Source organism: Mustelus asterias, chromosome 25, assembly GCF_964213995.1.
Source record: "Mustelus asterias chromosome 25, sMusAst1.hap1.1, whole genome shotgun sequence".
Lineage (NCBI taxonomy): Eukaryota > Metazoa > Chordata > Chondrichthyes > Carcharhiniformes > Triakidae > Mustelus > Mustelus asterias.
The window spans coordinates 14,215,968-14,235,469 of NC_135825.1; the positions used below are offsets into that span (position 1 = coordinate 14,215,968).

Genomic DNA, 19,502 nt, shown 5'->3' on the forward strand with positions numbered 1-19,502 from the left:
GCGCCAAATTCTCCACCCTCACTTTCAGCAGCAATGGGGCGCAAAGGGCTGGAAGATCTCCGCCTAAATTTTTCCAGCAGCCATTTTGAAAGAAAAATGGCAAACGTAGTAGGAATCACATGACTACCCAAAAAATCAGGTTCTTAAACAAAGAGATAAAAAGGAGTGAAATGCCCAATTTATACAACAGCGTTCCATGTTTACAGGAACTGCTTTTCCCTTATTTTTCCCTGTCTGTTGCGTTCACTTCAAATAATCCAAGACCTGGATTATGAGTTTAAGTTTATTTATTAGTGTCACAAGTAGGCTTACATTCACACTGCAATGAAGTTTTTGTGAAAATCCCCTAGTCGTCACACTCCGGCGCCTGTTCGGGTACACTGAGGCGAGCATTTAGCATGGCCAATGCACCTAACCAGCAGGTCTTTCGGACTGTGGGAGGAAACCGGAGCACCCGGAGGAAATCCACGCAGACACGGGGGAGAATGTGCGAACTCCGCACAGACAGTGACCCGAGCCGGGAATCGAACCCGGGTCCCTGACGCTGTGAGGCCCTGATTCTCCAGAGCTTAGTGTTTTCTCCTGACTACGTAATGTGAGCTTTAAGAGCCGTTGAGGAATGCCAAAGTACTTACAATTGGGTCTGAAACACAACAACCAGTGCTGAAAATCCGACACCGACAGCCACGCCGTAGGGCAATCCGAGCAGGAACGCCGACAGGAAACTCACTATCCATACACACTGAGGGACAGAGAGAGGATGTGTTACTTGGTACATGAATGAAGCGAATGTTCACCACAGAAACAAGAGCTTTGTGTAAAGACTCAGAGTGGGGTCTGTCAGCAGCTCTTGCTTAACAGCGACTTTCAAAACACAGAACTTGGAAACCAATGCAGTTGACCCAAGCAAGCCATCAGTAATTACTGTTGCAGAATCATGCCTCTGGCACTTTCATGTGGCTTTCCCGGTTTTGCCAACTCTCTTCCCCACTGCAATTCCTTTACCACAACTATTTGTCTCCCCTCACCGTTCTCCTGTGTCACTCTCTAATTTTGGCTTCCACTTTTCTCTCCAGAAGCTGCTGAATCATGCTTAGGACACAGTTCTGTGGGCGCCAGTTGCTTTTTGTGCACTTTTCCGATGTGCCCATTCTTCACTGGTGAGCCTGGGCAGCCAATGTTGGCAAGCTATTCAACTGTGGAAGGCGACACGGATGGGGCTGACCCAGTGTCCAAACCCACTCAATTTCCAGCAAGGGGCAATGCGTACAATCAGGAAAATGGTTGATTTTTCACTGCTGTGTATCTGTACCCTCCACCAGTCCAACAATCCTTGGGGAACTTTGTGCTCCTTCAATTATGGCACTGTGCATTAGCTGAGTTTCTGGATTAATATTCTAGTGATAATACCAGTAGGCCACCCCAGTGCATTTGGTAAGTGGAGCAACTAATTCTAATATATTTCACAAGATCTTTGAGTAACTCAATTCTTTACCGTTTTTAAAATGCAGGCAAAATATTCAATCCCTAAAAATGCATGATTACAGCAGCAGTGCTATGGGGTGCACATTTCAAACATATGCTTATACATGTGTCTTTTACCCACCGCAGTTAACCCAATATCCATGTATCTGGCACTTTATTATAAGGGAAGTCCACTCACACAGTCCAGTTTGCTTTTCTTCCAGAGGTAATAGGGGTCTGTGATCTGCATCAACGTATTTTTCAGGTTCACTGCTATCAATGCTCCCAGCACGGCCTAGGTGCAAAACAAAGCCCATTCATTGTATTCAGATGATGTCAAATGCTACTTTTTAAAACAAATGTAAGGATTATGTGGCATCAAAACATACACCAGGGTAAATCCTTATCATTTGTTCGCTGTCAGCATCTACTTAAAATATTGGCCGGAACTTTCCAAGCCTTCACCACCCGCCGCCACTGCAAGCGAGGACGGAGAATTTGGCGCTCAGCCAAGCCTTCGTTCATTGCAGCGGGATCAGAAAATCCTACCAGTGTGAACGGCTGGAAAATTCCTCCCATTGTGACGCTTTTACTCCTTAGCTTCCCGTCACATAAATAGACAAGAGAGAGGCTATTTGGCCCATCTAGTTCTAGTCTGACGGCCCCGTCACAGTGTGATACCCCAAAAAGGTGCCCAGGTTATGCAGGTTTACATTCACAGCACCATGTGCAACTTGAGGGAAAGATTGTAACTCATGCTCAAAAATGAGTCTCTTCGCAGAATACAATTTTATCGTTTTTTAAAATTCATTTATGGGATGCTGGTTGGGCCAGCATTTATTGCCCATTGCTAATTGGCCTTGAACTGAATGATTTGCTGGACCATTTCAGAGGGCATTTACGAGCCAACCACATTGCTGTGGATCGAGAGTCACATGTAGGCCAGACCAGGTAAGGGTGGCAGATTTCCCAGACATTCATCAACCAGGTGGGCTTTTACAACAATCCTCTTGTCCTCTTGTCCTACAGTCAAGTATTAACTTGAAATTGTTCTCAGGGCTACCATTCATTATTCATCCATTGGCTGTGAGCATCTCTGAAAAACCTAGCATTTGTTACCCATCCCTAATCGCCTTTAGGATGGTGGTGGTGAGCCAGCTTTTCAGCTGCGCTTCATTCACACTCTCACCTCCGAGCTCAGAGGGTTGCTGGTTGAAGTCCCACTGTAGCAGAAAGGCCCAATGGAAGTATACTGGGCCCATAGCCCAGAGGTCGATGGATCGAAACTATTCCCTGCCACTTCATTTTGGGTGGCATGGTGGCACTGCTGCCTCACAGCGCCAGGGACCTGAGTTCAATTCGGTCTTGGGACACTGTGTGGAGTTCTTCCAGTGTCTGCGTGGGTTTCCTCCGGGTGCTCCGGTTTCCTCCCACAGTCCAAAGATGTGCGGGTTAGATTAATTGGCCACACTAGATTTCCTCTTAGTGTCAGGGTACCAGCAGGGTAAATCCGTGGCATTATGAGGATAGGACCTGGGTGGGATTGTTATCTGTGCAGGCTGGATGGGCTGAATGGCCTCCTGTACTGTAGGGATTCTATGATAAAAAGCATCCACATCTTTGAAAAGTTGACTTCTCTGTTCTGTCTATAAATGCTGATCAGTTCAATGCTCTCTTTCTGCTTAAGCATATGTTCCAGGCAGGCACCAAGGGAGTGCTGCATTGTCAGAAGTGCCATCTTTTGAATGAGGCGCTAAATTGACACTGCTCCCTCGGATGGCTGCAAAGCATCCTTTGGTCCTATTTGGAGAGGACTGGCGGACCTCTCCCAGTGCGCTGGTCACATAATATTCCTCAACAAAGGCAGTAAGGAAAAATCTGGGCTGGAATTCTCCAGCCGTTCACGTTGGCAAGATTCTCCAGTCCCGCCGGCAGTGTACCCCCGTCCACAGATTTCCCGCCGGCATGGGGTGACGTCAGTTGACAACAGCAGGACCAGAGAATCTCACCATTAGCAAACAACACGCCACCTCCCGCTGGCAGGAACCACATGGGCTGGGAGGCCGGAGAATCTCGCCCCTGCTATTTGTCACATTGCTGTTTGTGGCATCTTAAGCTGTGTAAAGATTGGCTGCCATATTTCCCCCACCTACACTTCAGAAGCAATTAATCTGCTGTGAAGCACTTTGGGGTGTCCTAAGCTCATGAAACACGCTACAGAAATGCAAGTTCTTTCTTCCTACTGCATGCGCCGTTATGTGAAAAGGTTCTTACCTTCGGAAGTGGTTCCAGGTATGTTCCCAGAGCCATAAGCACCACAAATACCACAAGCACTACGCACAGACTTGCAAACTGGAAAGAAAAGATGACACATCACATCAAGAGGTGCATTTTGATGGCCTGAAGCCAAGGATAAATAGTAAAAATGACAACTGCAATAAATAGCCAATGGGTTGCTCCAGACAGCAGCAGACATCGAAAGACCCATCCAGTGCGTAAGCGACCTTAGACCTAGCAGACGGCCTGCTTTGACAAGTATTCATCAAGTTCAACATTGGTATGACTGGCTGCTCAGTTAATTCTCATGTTCTTGACCTCTAAGAATACATTCTGAGGGAACTTATGTGTTCCTGTCAGTGCACTAGATGCAAGAATAATATTTAACCTCATTTAGGTCATAGTCAATTCATTGAAAAAATGAGGCACTGTGTAACCAGTGGGCGGCGCGGTGGCACAGTGGTTAGCACTGCTGACTCACAGCGCCAGGGACCCTGGTTCAATTCCGGGCTTGGGCGACTGTCTGTGTGGAGTTTGCACATTCTCCCCGTGTCTGCGTGGGTTTCCTGTGGGTGGTCCGGTTTCCTCCCGCCCTCCAAAGCTGTGCAGGTTAGGTGAATTGACCATGCTAAATTGCCCCTTCGTGTCAAGGTGATTAGTAGGGTAAATACGTGGGGTTATGGGGATAGGGTTGTGGTCGGTGAAGAGATGATGGGCTAAATGGCCTCCTTTTGCACTGTAGGGATTATATCATTCTATGAACCAGTAAACATTTGGGTATTCATGAGAAATAGTGAGAGAGAGACATTTTAGGAGGAAGATTTCAGTCTAAATGCAAAAACAGCAAAAGTAATGGAAGGTCTGAAATTCATCAAGAAATGTCAGAGTTTGAGAGGGGGGGGTGTGAGGTGGGCTTTGCTACAGGTCACAAGAGGTCCTCAATGACCTCTGTCTCTCCTCCTGTGAAGTGGGAGATATAGGATTAAGCAGCTTTCGGTGGGTTGGCCATACATCTGTGCAGTCCCCTAGGTAAAATACTGCATTTGCATAATTTCAGTTGAATCTTTCTGAGCTGGTGGGAGGAGGGGACAGGTTCCCCACCAAATAAGGTAACAATTCCACTCCCCACACTGTGGCACCCTCAATCAAGGAGTCAGTTGTCATTTAAATTGTACCACCCTGATTCTCCCCGTGTCTGCGTGGGTTTCCTCCAGGTGTTCCAGTTTCCTCCCACAGTATGAAAGATTAGGTTGATTGACCATAGCAAATTGTTCCTTAGTAACCCAAGATGTATTGGGTTGGGGGAATTAGCAGGGTAGGTGTGTGGGGTTGTAGGGATAGGGACTGGGTGGGATGCTCTGTTGGAGGGTTGGTACAAACTGGATAAGCCGAATGTCCTCCTTCTGCACTGTAGGGTTTCTACGATTTCACCCGACCACATCATGCCCCGTCAAGTGGCAGGATGAGTGATTAAGCAACAGAATGCTAAGCAGTGTGATTTTCGTTTGTTAAGTTGAAATGGTGCCCTTGAACCTACTTAGCGGCACTCAAACCTTTGCCTTGCCAATTAGGATCCATAGCTTCCACAGTAGTTGTGGTAGGGACATTGATTAAGGTACCTGTGAGCTTCCACCACCTCCTTCCACGGCCAAAGTCACTGACAATGCGCAACAGATAACATGGATGTTGAAAAATGATCCAAAGAAGTTACCGAAGCCCAGAGCCAACATTTCCTGGAATACAGAAGAGGCAGCAATAATTAGTAAAAAAAGGAAGAACTGGGAGGATCGGAATTTTGAGAAGTTGTGCAACTAATGAGAATATATATCGGTCGAGTTACAGTCCCTGCTGTAATCAGGGAGTGTCTCCAAACTGCCGACAGCTGCTGAAACATCAGAACTGATGTTTAGGTGGGGATTGTTCATTAGCCCTTTGTGTGTGGGTTTGACTCTGAAATTGGAACTTGAGTACCTGCCTCTCATTCAGGTTCTGGTTGGTGACTAGCTTCCTTCTTCCTGCTAATGGCAGACTCAACATTGGCTGAGATTCCCTGGAGCTAAAATTTGATGTATCTGGATTCAGACTTGAATTGCAATGCCCTCTGTCACAGTTCATCACTTGGCAGTGCAGAACCTGAGTATTGCTGAAAAAAAAGACACATGCCATCGAAGCTTTTCACCCCGCACTCATCAGGTCAGCTGCAAGAATGCTAAATTTCAAAGGGAGCAAAAGTTCATGCTGCCTGTGAAAAGGGTGCTGGTGGTTGGCAAGTTGATTCTGTAATTCAGTGTTCTTGCATTCGTCCTGATGAGTGCAGGGTGAAAAGCTTTGACAACATGTCCCTTTTTTTCAGCAGTACTCTGTTACAACTGTACAAAATTCCTGTCCACTCCACTGCTTTCCTCCCAGTGGGAGACGTTTCAGTGCTTAACTTGTCTGAAAGAGATACTGTTCGGATATGTGTTATTGTAGCTTAGAGCATGAAAGACCCAAAAGAATTGGTGAGATTAAAAAATGTGACGTTTTGCAGGGCACATCTATTCCCGTGTCCTACACTTGCTCCTGGGAAGTAGGGGGGAGCAGTGGTGGGAAGCACTGGGTCAAAACCCTGGAATTCCCTCTCTAATGGCATTGTGGGTCAACCCACGGATCATGGACTGCAGCGATTCAAGAAGGCAGATCATCACCACCTTCTCAAGGACAACTAGGGATGGGCAATAAATGCTGGCCTAGCCAGCGACACCCATGTCCCAAGAATGAATTTTAAAAATCATAACAAAGTCCATCGCAACAAAGTGGTTCATTTTATGAGAGATGGATGTCAATTTTAATGGATCGATACTGGGGGAATAGTCTGAAATAAAAGAGTTTGCGGTAACAATGAGAAGAATGTCGCTAATTTTTAAAAGGACCGCAAATAGCTAATTCTTCATATAGTTTTGTAAGACTTTGTACCTGGTTTGCATTCACATCATAGCCATGCCTGGCAGAGATTGTCCTTCCCACAGCTAAGTTGATGACATATCCAACAATAGCAAGCGAGAAAGCAGGTCCAACCATTTCACTCCACAGATTGACCAGAGGAGCATCTGGAGGAGGCAACCTTTGAGACAAAAGAAAATGTCAATGTTTACTTGCTGCTTGAAGTCAATGGAAGTAATTCCACTGGAAAATAATACATCACTTGGACAAATCCCATTTAACCAAAGCTACCGAAATCTGAACTTGGTTTGAGGCTGGAAAACTGCAACGGCTTTCTCCGGCTGAGTAACAACGGCACGGTGATACGATGGTTAGCACTGCTGCCTCACAGCGCCAGGGACTTGGGTTCCATTCTAGCTTCGGGTGACTATCTCCCCGTGTCACTGTGGGTTTCCTTGGGGTGCTCCGGTTTCCTCCCACAGCCCAAAGATGTGCGGATTAGGTTGATTGGCCATGCTAAATTGTCCCGGGGGACTAGCAGGGTAAATAAGTGGTGTTACGTGGATAGGGGCTGGGGGGGGATTGTGGTTGGTGCAGACTCGATGGGCCAAATGGCTTCCATCTGCACTGTAGGGATTCTATGAATGTAGAAACCTAAACATTGGCCAGAATTTTACCATCCTGCCCATCATGGGAATCGGAGCGGGAGAGGGTGCGGACCATGGAAAGGTCTGTTGACCTCGGGCGGGATTTTACTGTTTCGGGATGAGTGAGGCCATAAAATTCCCCCCTTTGTTTGAAAACCTGTTTTCTCTAACTTTTTTTTACTTTCATGGAATGTGAACATTGCTGAAAAGGTCAGTTTTTATTGTCCATCCCTTGCCCTTGAGGAGGCAATTGTGAGCCATCTTAGAAACATAGAATCCCGACAGTGCAGAAGGAGGCCATTTGGCCCATCGGGTCTGCACCGACAGCAATCCCACCCAGGCCCTATCCCCGTCACCCCATGTATTTACCCCACTAATCCCTCTCACCTACACATCCCGGGACACTAAGAGGCAATTTAGCATGGCCAATCAACCTAACCCGCACATCTTTGGAGTGTGGGAGGAAACTGGAGCACCCGGAGGAAACCCACGCAGACACGGGGAGAAAGTGCACACAAACTGACCTAAGCCGGGAATCGAACCCTGGTCCCTGGCACTGTGAGGCAGCAGTGCTAACCGTTGTGCCATTGAACCATTGCAGTCCATGTTGTGCAGATAAACCCACAGGACTGTTTGATAGAACTGAGTGGCTTGCCAGGTATTTTGACAGGGCAGTTAAACGAAAGCCACATTGCTTTGTGTCTGACAACACATGGAGGCCAGGCAGTGTGAGGACAGCAGATTTCCTCCCTGAAGCAGTTGGGCTTTTACAACAATCAGGTAATCAGAATTGCTAGCTTTTTTTCAATAAAAAATTCAGGATTAATTAACTGCACTTACAGATCACTGGCTGCCCTGGTGGGAGTTGAACTAATGTTTAAGTTTATTTATTAGTGTCACAAGTAGGCTTACATTAACACTGCAATGAAGTTACTGTGAAAATCCCCTAGTCGCCACACGCCTGTTCGGGTACACTGAGAGAGAATTTTGCATGGCCAATGCACCTAACCAGCACGTCTTTCAGACTGCGAGAGGAAACTGGAGCACCTGAAGGAAACTCACGCAGATGTGGGGAGAACGTGCAAACTCCGCACAGAGAGTGACCCAAGCTGGGAATCGAACCGGGGTCCCTGGCAGCAGTGCTAACCACTGTGCCACCGTGCTGTGGGCATTAATCCCGGACTGAGGGGTACAACTGAGTGGTGAAGTGGTGAACTGGACACAGTGGTGAAGAAGGCATTCGGCATGCTTGGTTTCATCAGTCAGAACATTGAATGCAGGAGTTGGGACATCTTGTTGAAGTTGTACAAGACATTGGTAAGGCCACACTTGGAATACTGTGTGCAGTTCTGGTCACCCTATTATAGAAAGGATATTATGAAACTAGAAAGAGTGCAGAAAAGATTTACTAGGATGCTACCGGGACTTGATGGTTTGAATTATAACGAGAGGCTGGATAGACTGGAACCTTTTTCTCTGGAGCGCAGGAGGCTGAGGGGTGATCTTATAGAAGTCTATAAAATAATGAGGGGCACAGATCAGCCAGATAGTCAATATCTTTTCCCAAAAGTAGGGGAGTCTAAAACTAGAGGGCATAGGTTTAAGGTGAGAGGGGAGAGATACAAAAGTGTCCAGAGGGGCAATTTTTTTCACATAGAGGGTGGTGAGTGTCTGGGACAAGCTGCCAGAGGTAGTAGTAGAGGCAGGTAAAATTTTGTCTTTTAAGAAGTATTTTGATAGTTACATGGATAAGGTGGGTATAGAAGGAAATGGGTGAAATGTGGGCAATTTGGGATTAGCTTTGGGGTTTAAAATAAAAGGGCGGCATGGACTAGTTGGGCCGAAGGGCCTGTTTCCATGCTGTAAACCTCTATCTATCACTGTAACTCTTGTGATATTACCGTTACATCACTGCACCTTTAACTTGATGGTCTTAAATCCCATTTTTTACTTCTGAACAAAATTATAAATGGGACCGCGCTCTCCTCCTACAGCTGGGGGAGAGGGCAGAGCACAACAGGTTTTGCCAGGGCTGGCATTACTGCCATTCGGTAGACCCAGGCAGAAGGCAAATGGAGCACCTGCACTGCTCCGAGTACTCTCTTAATTAGAAAGGATGTGTGCCCCTCCAGCCTCAGACTTGCCGCTGTGTGTGGCAGCTTCTCTTTGAGATGGAATGCATTGCTGCTATTCCAGCCAGCAGAACTGGCGAAACCTCTTTAGCTGAAGTTCAGATTCAGGTCAGCTCTCGAAGAAAACAAGCCAGCAACCGCACACCAGGACTAATAGAGTAGCTCCTTCCAAAACATAATGTAGGGCAGTTCACCTTTCCTGGAGTTGAACTTGTCCTTTTGGTCAGATTGGCTCAGAAGCAGAAAGTGAAGGTTTATCTGTTTTAAAAGAATCCTTCAACGTTGTTTAGACTGGGAGTTCTTGATAAGATAATTCACCCACAGGGAGTATTTTGGAAATGATGGATGCACAGGTTCCACCTGTATTGATCCTGGTGTTTGAATGCTCATCGAGAATTTCAAAATGTTCTTGGACTCATTTCCTGTCCATGGATTGAAAATCACAGGGAGTTCTTACTTGACTTCCCAAAACATAGGCCCACCAGGTAAAGCTTTACGATGGAAGGACAAGTGGGATTATCTCTTGTATTGCAAGCTCTCATTTTACACTTGATAAAATCCAGTTACTGTAAAAACGTTATATTTTCAGGTGAGGATTTGTGTACATTAAGGGGAGGGATGTCAGAGAACAGGAACAAAACGGATCCCCCATTTCAGGCATGTTTTCGATCATAGATCATAGAATCCCTACAGTATAGAAGGAGGCCATTCAGCCCATCGAGCCTGCACTGACAACAATCGCACCCAGCCCCTATCCCTTTAACCCCACATATTTACCCTGCTGATCATCTTGATACTAAGGGGGCAATTTAACATGGCCAATCCACCTAACCTGCACATCTTTGGACTGTGGGAGGAAACCAGAGCACCCAGAGGAGACCCACGCAGACACGGGGAGAATGTGCAAACTTCACTCAGACGGTCACCTGAAGCCTGAAGTGAACCCGGTTCCCTGGAACTGTGAGGAAGCAGTGCTAACCACTGTGCCACTCCTAATGAGTTTTTACGATAATCAATAGTTTCATTGTCATCATTAGACTTTTTAATTCCAGATTTTTTAAATCAAAGTCAAATTTTGCCATCTGCTACAATGGGATTTGAACCCAGATCCCAGAGCCATTACCCTGGGTCTCTGGATTACTATTCCAATGACAATACCACTATGCCATCATCTCCCCTAATTAGGCTTGATTTTAACTCATGCTAAATTAGTCATCAACACAGGGTAAAAATCTAGGCGTGTTATATTGGCCCGTACAGGACAAGCGAGACACAGATACATTGTCCAGTGATTCCAAGTCTCAGGAGAATTGTGCGATAAATAATTGATCCCATTTCCTATTTAGATCACCTTTACTCTCCGTGAAAATAATTACCAATATTATATCAGTTAATGAAGAATTGTGAACACTTTGCTGCTGCTTAATATTGAAGAACTGTATTGAGACTTGCGAAACCCATCAGGCTGTGGACAGTTGATTCTATCCGGGAGTCGATCAGGTTTGTGTTTCAAAGCCAACATTTCCAAGTGGTGAACGACAGATTTATTCTTTAACAGCTTTCTGTGTTCTCCCTGTGTGATGACAATTCTTGATGGGTGGGTCTGGATTTATTACCGACTACTGGTGTTGATTAAAAATCTGATTCCCTAGCCAAGGAACATATTTTAATTCTTGTGGGTGGAAATTCTTAATCCAAACATGCCACCCAGAGACAGAAAAGCAAAATACTGAGGATTCTGGAAATCTGAACTGGGCACACAAGTTAGCACTGCTGCCTCACAGCACCAGGGATCCGGGTTTGATTCCCGGCTTGGATCACTGATTGTGTGGAGTTTACACGCGTTCGCCCCATGTCTGTGTGGGTTTCTTCCAGGTGCTCTGGTTTCCACCCACAGTTCAAAGATGTGTAGGTTCGGTGGATTGGCCATGCTAAAATCGACCCTTGGTAACAGGTGGATTAGCAAGGGTACATGCATGGGGTTATGGGGATAGGGCCTGGGTGGGATTGTGGTTTGTGCAGACCCGATGGGCCGAATGGCCTCCTTCTGCACTGTAGGGATTCTATGATTCTATGAAAAAGGGTCCGGCAGCATCTGTGAGAGAAACAGACCAGACTCTTCCAGCCATTCATGCCCTGCCGCCGCTGGCAAGCAAGGACGGAGAATTTGGCGCTCAGCCAAATCTCCATTCACTGCAGCGGGACTGGAAAATCCCGCCAGTGTGAATGGCTGGAAAATTCTCCCCCTTAGAATTATTATTTCAGGTCGATGACCTTTCTTCTGAACTCTGTTAGAAAACAGGGACGCCATTTTATTATTGATCAATACTACTAATATTCTAGTTGGGAATTTGGATTTTATGAATAAGCTGCAGCACTTTTATCAGGGATATGGACACAGAGGTTGCTGTGTTGATCCCAGTCCTTGGCCTCTTCAGTCGATATCCACTTTCCCCCAATTCCCTGAATGGAGCCAAGAATCTACTTATTAAACGCACTCCATGCCTCATGATAAATAATCAGCATGAAATCTGTTCCAAACCAATTGAGATTCTATCACCCGCCATATACATGAGGGAATCCAAAGTTCTGCTGCCCTTGCCTTTATTTGCAGCCAGTCCTCCTTCCCATCACACCCTGTGCTTGCTGACCTACACTGGCTCCCAGTCAAACAATACCTCCATTTTAAAATTCTCATCCTTATTTCCAAATCCCTCCAATTTCTGTACTCTTCTACAAGGCCTATAATGTTGCATGTTCACAGACATCCTTAGAAAGACAAAGAAAAAGGGAGCGATTCTCTTATCCCGCTGCACTACTTTTTTAATAAGAAGTCTCACAGCACCAGGTTAAAGTCCAGCAGGTTTATTTGGAATCGCGAGCTTTCGGAACGCTGCCCCTTCATCAGGTGAGTCACTTGAAACATAGAAACCCTACAGTGCAGAAGGAGGCCATTCGGCCCATCGAGTCTGCACCGACCACAATCCCACCCGGGCCCCACCCCCACATATTTTACCCGCTAATCCCTCTAACTTACGCATCCCAGGATTCTAAGGGACAATTTTTAACCTGGCCAATCAACCTAACCCGCATATCTTTGGACTGTGGGAGGAAACCGGAGCACCCGGAGGAAACCCACGCAGACACGAGGAGAATGTGCAAACTCCACACAGACAGTGACCCGAACCGGGAATTGAACCCGGGGCCCTGGAGCTGTGAAGCAGCAGTGCTAACCACTGTGCTACCGTGCCGACCCAGAAGGAGCAGCGCTCGGAAAGCTCGTGATTCCAAATAAACCTGTTGGACTTTTAACCTGATGTTGTGAGACTTCTTACTGTGCTTACCCCAGTCCAACGCCGGCATCTCCACATCAATGCTTTTTTAGCGCAGTGGGCTGGGAGACTCTGGCGGGGGCCGTTTCGTGGGCTCCCCGCTGGGCGTCCGGGCCTCTGCACGTCTCTGAGCGCCGGATTATGCAGAGGAGAATTTAAATCTGATTTAAATATAATTAGTGGGCCCGGGACTGAAATCTCGAGCCCACTAGCCTCTCTCTTCCACCAGGGCATTTCACTCCAGCGGGGAATACTATAGTTCTCCACTTGCGGGGAGTTGGCGGCCCAATCCTGCTGGAATGAAGGGGGGACAATTGAGGCCCACAGAGGGTCAGGCACTGGGGGCAGTTGCCCCTGGGCATTTCCACCTTGGCTGTGCCAGCCTGGACCCCATGGCACTGCCCAATTGTTGGAAAAGCCCATCTGGTACACTAATGTCCTTTAGGGAAGGAAATCTGCCGTCCTTACCCGGTCTGGCCTACATGTGACTCCAGAGCCACAGCAATGGACTCTCAACTGCCCTCGGGCAACTAGGAATGGACAATGAATGCTGGCCTAGCCAGTGACACCCATGTCCCGTGAATGAATAAAAAAAGACTAATAGATGAGAAATTGTGTGCAGAATTTTCATGGTATTCTACTGATGTACAAAGTTCCCCTCCACTGTCTACCCAGTCCAAAGATGTGTGGGTTAGGTGGATTGGCCATACTAAATCGACCCGAGTGTCAGGGGGATTGGCAGGGTAAATACGTGGGGCTACGGGGTTAGGGGTTGGGTGGGATTGTGGTCGGTACAGACTCGATGGGCCGAATGGCCTCTTTTGCACTGTAGGGATTCTATGATTCTATGATTTTGACCTCTCTGGTTTCCAGAATCAGAAAGCAATCATATAGATCACATCTGCATTGACTGTATCTTTGATCCAGTTATACTGCCTATCTCTAATGTTCACCATCAGTTTGTGTTCGTCATTCTCACTCACCCCAGAGGAATCACTCCCACAACATCAATGTCATATTTTTCTGGCATGTTTGCGCCCCCTGAGATTGCGGTGGTAACAATGACCTAAAGGTAAAAATAGAAGATTATTCAATATTTGTTTAAAGAAAGAAGTAATAAATTAATCCCCCTTTCCCCCTCTTTTCCTCTCTCTGCTGGAGGTGGTGTTTTTCGCAGCTCTTTGCTACGCAATCCAAAGTCACCATTGAAGTTTGGTTAGTCATTCTGGGCAGGTTATTCACCTTGCTCCTCTTTCACCAAACACAAATACTCTTTTCCCAATCAGGTTAGCGGGATCAGGGGTGGCACGGTGGCACAGTGGTTAGTACTGCTGCCTCACAGTGCCAGGGACCCGGGTTCAATTCCGGCCTTGGGTCACCGTCTGTGTGGAGTTTGCACGATCTCCCTGTGACTGCGTTTGTTTCATCCAGGTGCTCCGGTTTTCTCCCACACTCCAAAGACGTGTGGGTTAGGTGGATTGGCCATGCTAAATTGGCCCTTCCCAATATGTGTAGGTTAGGTGGATTATCAGGGTGAATACTAGGACTTATGGGGATAGGGCCTTGGAAAGATGCTGGGTCAGAGTTGGTGCAGACTCGATGGGCCAAATGGCCTCCTTCTGCACTGTAGGGATTCTATGGTTCTACGATAATGGTCAGATGCTGCCCAGTAATTTTCCCTTTCCTAACTTGGGGATACTCAACGCCATTCCATTCACTTTATGATTGCTGAAAAGAGAGACATGTTCCCGAAGCTTTTCATTTTGCACTCATCAGGACAAACACAAGAATACCAAATTTCAAATGATCACAACAATTTATGCAACAGGAGAAAGAAATGCTGATTGATTGCCAAATTCACTCTGATTAGTTGAGGCATTGGCATGGAACATAAAAGAATATGTTCAAGTCTTGCGTCTTTTTGATTTGCCTGGGAGCATGGGGAGCCTATGGTTCTCCATTGCATTCTCCATGGCAATGCCTCGACCAATTAGAATTGATTTGGTAACCAATCAGCACTCTTTCCTCCTAAGGTATAAATGATGTTCGTTTGAAATTTGGCATTCTTGCAATTGTCCTGATGAGTGTAAGATGGAAAGTTTTGGGAGGCTGTCCCCCTTTTTCAGCAATAATTAAGTTCATTGAGATTGATGGGAAAGACACTTAGCAGGCAGTAGAATTGATATTACTCCTGTCGCACTATCACTCAACTTCACAATTGTGTCCACCAAGTTCAGTTTGTTCATTCTGCTACATCAACCCACTCTGCTCAAGAGGCAAAGTTTGGACTTTCATAGAATCATTCAATCCCTACAGTGCAGAAGGAGGCCATTTGGCCCATCGTGTCTGCACTGACTCTCTGACAGAGAATCCAACACAGGCCCTTTACTGTAACTCCATATATTTACCCCACTAATCCCCCTGACCTGAACATCTTGGGACACCAAGGGGCAATTTAGCATGGCCAATCTTGAGAGGGAATAATATTAAATGGCACAGACAAAGAGCAGGAGAATAAACATGTAACAGTTTCAGGCTAACTACATCTTTTAGTCCAATCACCCCACTTATCCACAGCATTCCATTGGTTCATGTTGAGTAATCCTCAATGTTTTTCTTCTCAAGAGGAAAGACATTGGGCTTGTCAATTTTGTTCTCATACACCCTCCCTGAAAGTTCTTCAATAAATCATGTACTCTTTCTCCAATAAAATCCCTACAGTGCATGAGGAGGTCATTCGGCCCATTGAGTCTGCACCAACTCACCAAAAGAACATCTTACCCAGGCCTATCCTCAGCCCTATCCCCGTAACCCCCCTGCATTTACCATAGCTAATCCTCACATCTTTCAGACACTAAGGGGTAATTTAGCATGGTCTAACCAACACATCTTTCGATTATGGGATAAAACCAGAGCATCCAGAGGAAACCCACGTAGACATGGGGAGAACGTGCAAAGTCCACACAGTCAGTCTCCCAAGGCTGGAATCGAACCTGGATCCCTGGCGCTGTGAGGCTGCAGTGCTAACCACTGTGCCAACATGCTGCCTTTCCTGGTCCAAACACTCAATATCAAACAAATCGCGGTGATGAATTTACTCACCAAGTCATTACAAAACATGCTTCCCCCCCAAACCCCCCAGAACTTTCCCCCAACCCCCAACTCCTGACCAATAGCTTAAACAATTTAAATTTCAAATGAAAACCACTTATAATTTCAGAAGATGTCAAGTGTGATGACTGACCAAGACAGGAATCTACACAAAATCCAGGAAAAGATGGGAGATCTAAGGCTTTACTTACAAGAACAATTTCCATTGGGATGGGGAATGGAAGCTTGTGCTTAAATCTGACATTAATCTCCTTGATAATGAAGAGGAGTATGGCGGTGATCAGAGCAAAAATCAACGATGCCACGTTGGTTTTGGGAAGGTTTTTACAGATGTCTATGAACGTCTAGTCAGAAGAAAAGCAACAAGATCAGAACAATTAAGCCGAGGCTCAGGATGAAAGATGGTGTCAATAGTTGTCTGTTAGTTACTCACGTAAATTATTGCCAAAGGACCACTGTACGCATGGATGCTCAGTCCAAAGATGTACTTCAACAATGAGATTAAGATTTGTAGCCCAGCTGCTGTCATGAATCCTCTGATGAAGGATTCGGAGAGATAGATGGAGATAAAGCCAAACTGAATGAAGCCTAAGCAAAGCTGTTAATCAACAAGGAGGAGACTGGTCATTCAGCACATCCTGTTTAATGTCATACATCATGTGGAAATGAACAGAGTCACAGTACAGAACAAGGCGAGACCAGCATTTACATTCCAACCCTCATTGCCCTTGAGCTGAGTGGCTTATTCTGGCACTGCAGAGGGCTGTTAGGAATCGACCACATTGCTGTGGATCTGGAGTCGTGTGTAGGTCAGACTGGGTAAGGATGGCAGATTTATTTCCCATAAGAAGTCTCACAACACCAGGTTAAAGTCCAACAGGTTTATTTGGTAGCAAATACCATAAGCTTTCGGAGCAGAGCTCCTTCTTCATCTGACGAAGGAGCTCTGCTCCGAAAGCTTATGGTATTTGCTACCAAATAAACCTGTTGGACTTTAACCTGGTGTTGTGAGACTTCTTACTGTGCTTACCCCAGTCCAACGCCGGCATCTCCACATCAAGATTTATTTCCCTACAGGGCATTAGTAAACAGGATGGACCTTTACAACAATCGATGATGGTCGTCATGGTTACCATTATCGAGACCAACTTTCAATTCCGAATTTATTAATTTAATTCAAATTCCACCAGCTGCTTTTTGAACAGGACCTATCCACTGCCATTCCCAACCTCTTTTTCCTACATTAAGACAAGTCAGCGATGTTGGGAACGGCATTGGATTAGTAATCCAGAGGCCCAGGCTAATTCTCCAGTGACACCGGTTCAAATCCCACCACGGCAGCTGGTGGAATTTGAATTAAATTAATAAATTTGGAATTGATTTGATTTGATTTGATTTATCATTGTCACATGTGTTAACATACAGTGAAAATTATTGTTTCTTGCGCGCTATACAAAGCTTACCGTTCATAGAGAAGGAAACGAGAGAGTACAGAATGTAGTGTTATAGCCATAGCTAGGGTGTAGAGAAAGATCAACTTAATGCAAGGTAAATCCATTCAAAAGTCTGATGAGAGGCAGGGAAGAAGCTGTTCTTGAGTTGGTTGGTACGTGACCTCAGACTTTTGTATCTTTTTTCCGAAGGAAGAAGGTGGAAGAGATGTCTGGGATGCGTGGGGTCCTTACTTATGCTGGCTGCTTTGCCAAAGCAGCGGGAAGTGTAGACGGAGTCAATGGATGGGTGGCTGGTTTGCGTGATGGATTAGGCTACATTCACAACCTTTTGCAGTTTCTTGTGGTCTTGGGCAGAGCAGGAGCCATACCAAGCTGTGATACAACCAGAAAGAATGCTTTCTATGATGCATCTGTAGGGCCTCGGTAATGGTAACCATGACGACCATCATTGATTGTTGTGAAGATCCACCTGGTTTACTAATGCCCTGTAGGGAAATAAATCTGATGTGGAGATGCCGGCGTTGGACTGGGGTAAACACAGTAAGAAGTTTAACAACACCAGGTTAAAGTCCAACAGGTTTATTTGGTAGCAAAAGCCACAAGCTTTCGGAGCCTTAAGCTCCTTCTTCAGGTGAGTGGGAATTCTGTTCACAAACAGGGCATATAACGACACAAACTCAATTTACAGAATAATGGTTGGAATGCGCAGTTGTCGCATTATATACCCTACGGTACACACGACTCCAGATCCACAGCAATGTAGTCGATTCCTAACTGAGTGCCAGAATAAGCCACTCAGCTCAAGGGCAATGAGGGTTAGGTTGTAAATGCTGGTCTCATCAGTGACACCCACGTTCCATGAGTTTTCTGCTGTCTTACACTATTCCTTTTCAGATTCAGGAATGATTTTGTTCTATTTTTCCACTATTCTAAACAACAAGCTGAAAATAAAAGAGAAATTAAATCTATGAGTCCCTTGGCGTTGAACCACATTTCCAAATGGGTTTTTCAGTGATATATTTGAAGGATTTACCTGTATTATAGCTGTTAAGCAGGTGAGAGTTCCTGCAATTTTCATGCGCTCCTCATTCATGGCATCAGTATCAGTTATGGTTTCATTTAGACTTTCATTGAAGTGTTGAAATTTTTCAATTGGAGCCTGAGCTTGAACCACACTCCCGACGATAATACTCAGCACAGCGAAGGTACCTATTAGGAACATAAAGGGTGGTAAGTACAACCAGCATGAGAAACGTGCACACAAAATTCTGTTCCTTGCCATTAACCATCGCCCACAGTGTTCCAGAGGCCTAGAACCTCTGTTGTGTGCTGGGAAGCCACGAATCAACAATATCCTGCGGTAGAATATTGTACCCTCCCCCATGGTGAGTTTGTTAACTGGGGTGTATTTAATCAAATGGGAGTGTGCCGGGTGGGACCCCTTCTCCACCCACAAGTCCATAGTGTGAAGGTCAATGATCGGGCGACCTTTCTGCCAGGCTTTCAATTGAGGCCCTCATTCATGCCCACTTAGAGGCCCCATGCCACTACTGCTGGTATTCACACAGCAGTAGCTGGGCAGGAGTGGGGGGGCTTCACCATGTGGCGAGCGCAAGGAGCAAACCCATGTGGGATTGCGTATGGGCTCCATCATTTAAAGGCACTGATTTGGGTATCTGGCATCGGGAAGCGGGGTCCCACTGTGCCTTTAAGAAATGTATTTTTAAGCATGTTCTCTGCAGTAATAAGCAGCTCTGTTTTTTAACATTGAGGCCCCGGCTACCTGATTAGATGTTCTTTAATTGCTGCTTAAATGGTTTAAACGGGGTTTTGTTTATTTCTAAATCTGGGCCTAATGCACTTCCTGGGAGTTTACGACCTTTGTGGGAAGAATGATTGACAGGTCAGGTGGGGCAGGCTTTCTTTTCTTTCCCAAGAGTTCTTCCACTTTCAGTTTTGGCTGCTGGCTTGTGAGAAGCTGTGTAGAATCCAGACTGACAAGTGCGTTTCAGTGTCTGTTCCTGATATTAGAAATTCTGCTAATTTGCAACTTTTCTTGCCTTCCTGGAGTGAAATCTTTGCTGTCAGTGGTTTGCAGGTTACAAGCTAGAGGCTAGCAGTGGCTCTGGTCTCCGCCTTGAGAGGTGCTGCGAATTCCCAGAA

At 46.0% G+C, this 19,502-nt stretch overlaps 1 protein-coding gene across 2 annotated transcripts in view; it reads right to left on the minus strand.

Annotated features, from left to right (window-relative positions):
* Positions 1-19,502, minus strand: part of LOC144511809 (solute carrier family 26 member 9-like) — a 117,627-nt gene that overhangs the window by 43,747 nt on the left and 54,378 nt on the right. For both annotated transcript variants that reach the window (XM_078242156.1, XM_078242155.1), the window contains exons 5-13: positions 18,373-18,548; positions 16,319-16,483; positions 16,077-16,229; positions 13,758-13,840; positions 6,697-6,844; positions 5,361-5,474; positions 3,739-3,816; positions 1,664-1,759; positions 636-742 (exon numbers count right to left, since the gene is read on the minus strand). In XM_078242156.1, the coding sequence (XP_078098282.1) occupies positions 636-742; positions 1,664-1,759; positions 3,739-3,816; positions 5,361-5,474; positions 6,697-6,844; positions 13,758-13,840; positions 16,077-16,229; positions 16,319-16,483; positions 18,373-18,548 (1,120 nt within the window). The remainder of the gene's footprint in view (positions 1-635; positions 743-1,663; positions 1,760-3,738; positions 3,817-5,360; positions 5,475-6,696; positions 6,845-13,757; positions 13,841-16,076; positions 16,230-16,318; positions 16,484-18,372; positions 18,549-19,502) is intronic.